This window comes from Mesoplodon densirostris, chromosome X (genome assembly GCF_025265405.1).
Source record: "Mesoplodon densirostris isolate mMesDen1 chromosome X, mMesDen1 primary haplotype, whole genome shotgun sequence".
Taxonomy (NCBI): domain Eukaryota; kingdom Metazoa; phylum Chordata; class Mammalia; order Artiodactyla; family Ziphiidae; genus Mesoplodon; species Mesoplodon densirostris.
In genome coordinates this window covers 137,955,666-137,961,665 of record NC_082681.1, presented here as the reverse complement: position 1 = coordinate 137,961,665, position 6,000 = coordinate 137,955,666, and the positions used below count along the sequence as shown (strand labels likewise).

At 63.5% G+C, this 6,000-nt stretch overlaps 1 protein-coding gene across 4 annotated transcripts in view; it reads right to left on the bottom strand.

Annotated features, from left to right (window-relative positions):
* Window positions 1-2,825: 2,825 nt before the first annotated feature.
* The window catches only part of PPP2R3B (protein phosphatase 2 regulatory subunit B''beta), a 53,961-nt gene continuing 50,786 nt past the window's right edge, over window positions 2,826-6,000 (bottom strand). For all 4 annotated transcript variants that reach the window (XM_060087394.1, XM_060087397.1, XM_060087396.1 and 1 more), the window contains one exon: window positions 2,826-3,565. In XM_060087394.1, coding sequence (XP_059943377.1) covers window positions 3,415-3,565 — 151 coding nt within the window. In that variant the 3' untranslated portion in view covers window positions 2,826-3,414. The remainder of the gene's footprint in view (window positions 3,566-6,000) is intronic.

Below are 6,000 nucleotides of genomic sequence, written 5' to 3'. Positions count from 1 at the left end.
GTGTCAAGGTCGCGATGGCTTCTCTTGGTAGAACATGCAGATATGGATCCCCAGACCTGGGACACTGCCTCCTCCCACCCCTGCAGGTTCACCCGGACCCTGGCATATTGGGTGCCCCCAGACCGCCCACCCCTGCACATGGGAGGGCCCTGGCACGCCCGCGCGTCCGTGGACACATACAGCCTGGGCAGCAACCCCACTGAGTTCATTTGCGTCCCCTGCCACTCCACGGGGCTGCTGGCTCACAGCCTGGTGCTCACGCCACCCACTGGGTGCACAAGTTCGCTTAGGTCCCGCCCCTCTGCCTGAGCCCCGCCCACTTCTCTGAGCTCCAGTTCCCTCCCATCAGAACTCTGCCAAGTCCTGAGCCCTGCCCACCTCTGGCCCCGCCCTAAGTCCTGCCCCTCCTCTGCACCCACCCTGGCTCTAAGCCTCACCCCTCCACCTGAGCCCCGCCCACTTCTCTGAGCTCTAAGTCCCGAGCCCCGCCCACACCTGGCCCCACCCACACTGGCCGCGCCCCTCCTCTGGGCCCATCCCTGTATAAGTCCTGCCCTCTCCCTGAGCCCCGCCCCCAGGGATGGGCAGGCCTTTGCCTTCCTGGAGGCCCGAGGCCCCGGAGCCCCAGGGGAAGGACAGAGGAGGACCACAGCCGCCAGCACGTCCCCAACCTCGGCGTCCTGCTCCTGCTCGGCCAGTTCCGCAGGATCCTGGCAGAGCGTGAGTGCCCAGGCGGCGCCGTAGTGAGGAGGGCCGGGGGGATTCCCAGGGGGCAGGGCGCTCCCCCGCCCCCCGAGCCTCCATGTCCCCGCACGGCGTTCTCGCCGTGAGCGTGGAGAGGGGGCACAGGTGGGCTCCTGGAGGGTCCCCTCCCCTCCCCTGTCCCCATCCAGGTACCCTGTTACTGCAGGCTCGCCCACCTGTGGGACTCCATCCCCGAGGGTGTGCAGGCCTTGGGGGAGGGGGACGCAGAGCCTGTCGACAACACGTTGCCGCCCCCAAGGGGTCTGTGGGGAGGCGGGGGGTGAGAGGCCAGCGTCCTCAGAACAGGGAGCGGCCTCGGGAGGGAGCAGCGGCCCTGCCGGGCCACCGCGGCTGACCACTCCTGCCACTGCAGAGCTGCCCGCGGGGATGAGCTCCACCTGGACCCCCTGGCCGACACCTCTGTGGTCGGCAGGGAACCCAGAACCGTCTGCAGGGTCCCCAGTCCAGCAGGTGAGGCATCCCCTGCGTTGTGGGAACTTGGGGGGCAGCGAGGGAGCAGGTGGGACTCTGCAGCCACCGGGGTCTCCCAGCTGAGACCTGAGCCCAGCGTGGGGATGGGAGGGGCTGCTGTGCAGTCAGCACCAGGGATACAGGCCCTGGTCCCAGTGACCCAGGGCCACCGTGTACACCATCACCAGCGGCTGGCTGGTTGTCAGGTGGCCCAGGCCCCGCTGAGCTACCCCAGGTGCTCTGATACCCCAGGTGTGGACTGGGGCTTGCTTGGGAGCCTCAGGCGTGTGCCCAGGCCCACGTGGCTCAGACCACTGGGTTGGGGGCACCCTGGGGTTCTGACGTCCCTCCTGACTCCGGGCTGGCGCAGTGCTGCCAGGGCCCTGGGACGGCCCTTTAGGAGCAAAGGTGCCCCCCTCCGGGGCACCCTGTGCAGACCCCGCGTGGTCAGTGCACCAGCCCGGGGAGGGGGCGCTCCAGGCGGGAGTGCGGCTGGCCTTGCCCCCAGTCATCTTCATGGCCCCAACAGCCATGGCAGGTGAGGGTCCCCCGTCTGCCTTCTGGGGACTTGCCAAACTGTCCCTGAACTGACTGGGAACCACCCTGTGGGCGGCCAGGCCGACCTCTGGCCCCGTATTTGTTGGTCCCGGGCTCTAACGTTTGTGCATCTGTCCATGTGTCCTGAGCACCTGTCCTGTCTGTCAGCAGGGCGGGTCTGACTGAAAGCAAGCCACACTGCCGGAGCTCACATTGGCCGTTCCTCCTCCATCGCCAGGGGCCCAGGGGCCAGCGTGTGCCAATGACCCAGGCCTCGGGGCTCCCAGGCTGCGGGGCGGGTGACGGCAGCCCTTGCCCAGGACAGGGCTGTGTGACCATCAGCTGGGGACCCGCCTGCCCCCAGCCCACTCAGTGGCCAGTCGCCGTGCCCGGCTTGGAAGGCAGGTGCCAGAGCTGGCCCTGCTCCCATCCGTGGGGCTCGGCGCATGGTGCCTGCGGCCCTGTGTGGCCCCACGTGGTCTGGCTCCTCCTCTCGCTGCCGGCCCTGCCGTGGGCGCGTCTTCTGTCCAGCGCCGCGGGCCCAGCTGCAGGGTGGACAGACTCATTCCCTGAGGTCTGCTGAGCACCCAGACCTTAGACGACCTGTCCCCGGCCTGGGCAGGGGGCTCGTCGGCCACCTCCCCTTCGACACGCGGGCTGCGCCCTCCCCGTAAGTCTCAGGTTGGTGCCGACTCAGCTGGGCAGACCCGGGAGTGGCCCGAGCGGCGTGGAGGGTGGGCGTCGGGGCCTCCCCGTGGTGTCTGCACGGAAGGCTCGCACCCCGTCACGCACAGGTCAGAAGTGACCGCAGGTGAGAGTGGCCATCCAGATGGCGTCAGCCCCCGCACCGCGCCCAGAGGGTCAGGCTGTGAAAGCCCGGGGACCTGCACCCCCGGCTCCCTGCCCTGAGGGCCGCCACACCCTGTGGTCTCCCCGCAGTGACACCACTGTCTGTCCCCACGTCCCTCTGTGACCTGAGTTCGGAATCCCTGGCCGCTGTGTCCGTTTTTGTCCCAAGGTGAGCCTGGGGCTCAAAATCTTTAACTTCTTTATTTGAAAATACAAACGTGATCTCATAAAACGTTTTTAAACTGCTCTGCACAGCAAATAAAACTCAACTTTACGTATGCTGTACATTTACACAAAAACAGTTAAAGATATGCTGACGTGGGCACTCCCTCTGGGGGAGAAGCTGCGGCCGGGACAGTGGCCCCTGCGGGTGCGCCCACGGGATGGAGGCGCCGGGGCTCTGGAATGTTCCTGACGACCACACCCGGCCCCGAAGTCAGCGCACATCCACGACCGCGGGCAGATCTTCTGGGGCGGCGCCTGGTTGCCGCTCAGCCAGACGACGCGAGCCTGGAAACACCTACACTTGGAAGCTGGACAGCGGGGCCGAGGTCACCCTGCCCGCCGGGGACGCTGGGGCGTGTGCGTCCTCACCGCCAGGCCAGGCCTGGGGCCCTCGCACGCGCATCAGCTCCTCCGGGGCGGGTGGGGACCCACCTCAGTGACCATGACCGTCTCTGACCAGCTTCTGTGCTGAATAAATAAGAATGTCTCTCCATACAAACGCACTTCACTTCCTGTAAAAGGGCTCAACAAGCACACAGTTCTGTTCCTGAGGCAGAGGCTGCGCTCACGCCCCACGGAGGCCACAGGTCACGAGGGCGGCAGGTCGTCACCCCCGCGCTCGTACTCATATAGCTCGACGGCGCCCAGGCCGGTTGGCACCTCGAAGAAGGGCCTCTGGGCCAGCGGAGACCGCAGCGCACTCAGCTTCTGGTCCACGGGGCTGAGCTCTGCCTCGTACCTGTAGGGAGGGGCTTGGTGAGGACGCGGGCGGGCGCGCACCCCACCTGTGCTCCCCTACGGCCACAGGTGCTGCTGGCAGCCCCCCGACGCATGAGCACAGGGCCGCCATACCGACGGCCTCCTTGCTGAGTCCTGCCCGTGGGGAAAACAGGCACGTCTTCCACCCAAACTCCTCGAGAGGGTGGGCGGAGGCCCCCTCACTGTTGCAGGAGGCCGTGACCCCGATTCCAGGGTGGCTGCCAGGAGGCCAGCGTGAGCCCGGTGCCGAAGCAGGGCACAGTGTCACAAGGAAGTGCAAGTCATCTCTGCAGCACAGTCCAAGGACAAACGAGAAGGCCCACGTACTGTGACCAGGTTTGTCACGGGAAGGCAAGGCCGGTTCAAGCACGAGAACCTCGCCGTGTCTGTTTCGGCAGACGACAGGCGAGCAGCCATCTGGCCAAAAAGGCACCTGACAAAGTGCAGGACTCAGAGCCTCCGCGGACGGCAGTGAAGCGCGGTGTCCGCAGGCTGGGGAAGCACGTGGGCTGAAACATCCCACAGCAGCGTCACGCTTTCCGGGCAGCGGGGGACTCCACACCTGACGTGGGATCAAGGCCACGCTGTCCCCCATCACCACTTTCATTCAGCATCGTGCCGGGTGGCGGAGGAACCACAACACGATGAATAAACCACATTTCTCTATGTCACCAGTGAACTGCCGGGATGGAGACTTTAGCAGGACCTTTTCAACACTAAAAATGACAACGTACTCAAGTACAAATCTCACAAAATACGTGTAAGATCCACACACTGGAAACTACAAGACACTGGCAGGAGAAGTCAGAGACCTAAATAACCGGAAAGGGTGCTTTGTGGATCAGGAAACTCGATGTCACTAAGGTGTCACTGTCCCCAGAGCACGCGTTCCTTCCTCAGAGTCTCAGCTTAATATTGTGTAGAGACAAGCTTGTTTGTAAACATCCACGTCCAAACAAAGGAACCAGGACAGCCAACACCGCGCTGGAGGATGCAGGGTCTCACCACGCAGAGGCCGGGCTTCCTCGGAGCTGCAGGAAGCACAGCTGGTGGGGGGGGGTGCAGCAAGAGGCCAGCCACACCGGTCACGGGACAGATGGTCCCGAGACCAACTCACAGGTGGTCACCTGGTCACGGTGCCAAGTCTCACCATGTAGAGACCAGGCTCAGCCCAGTAAATGTCCCCCAGGCTCTTCCTGGACAGTCAGGCCGACTCTATATGATTCACACAGAAGCCAGAGCAACCGGAGTGACCCAGACGATTCTGAGCGAGACCAGTCAGAGGCCTTGCTACGTGAGTCCACTGCCCACACCCCGAGGCCACGGCAGGCGAGACGGCGTTGCACTGGTGGCTGGACAGAGATGAGCGTCAACAGAACCGAAGGAGCTCACAGACCCCACAGACACGGTCAATTGATTCTCAACAGAGATGCCGATCTGGTGGCCTTGCGTTAAACTGGACATCCACGTGCATAAAAAAGTAGCCTGGACCAGACCCCATGCCCCCCAGAGGAGGTCACTCAGAGCAGATCACAGACCCAGCGTAAAATGAAAAACGCTGAAACTTCCAGAAGGGTCTCTGTGGCTTTGGATTAGGCAATCCTTTCTTACACATGACACCAAAGCCCAGTCCACGAAGACAAAGTGACAAATGGCAGTTCATCAAAGTTCAGAGCGTCTCCTCCGTGATACACAAGGTTAGAAGAAGGAAAAGATACACCACAAACCGCTAGGAAATACAAGTCCCCTCCCTCCTGAAGGACTTGTATCCAGAAGACGTAAAGAACCCCTGAGACTCCATCAGAAAGAAACAAGTAACCCACGATGGGGAACAGAAGACACAGCCCTTCACCAGAAAAGAGCAACAAGGACACGAACAGCTAAAGCCGGGATGCAATCCTGCTGCACACGTACGAGTGGCTACAATTTAAAAAACAAACCAACCGTAACCACGGCAGAGCCGGCGAGGATGTGGAGCCGCAGGAACTCATGCCCGACGCTTGCGGGGACGCAAAGTGGCGCAGCCACGTGGGAAGATGGGTGGGCGGCTTGTGGAGGTAAAGGTGCATCTGTCTACCAGGCGACCCGGAACCCCCCGCCCAGGTTCTGAGCCAGGAGATGAGCGCTTACAGCCCCACAAATCCAGCTCGCACAGCTCGACAGCGGCACTGGCCACGCGTTCCCAGGCCCGAAGCAACGGACGCCAGCAAGCCAACGTCCATTGCTGGTGAGGACGCAGCCAGGTGTGAAGGGGCCCCACCTCCTGACGCGTCCAGGGACCCGCGGGGCTCTCGGAGGCCTCGTGCTGAGAGCAAAGGCGGGCCTGAAGGGGCTCCACCTCCCTGACCTTCTGGAGAAGGCCAAGCCCCGGGACCAAAGACAGGGCCTGAGGGTGGGCGGGACCTCGGGTGGCGG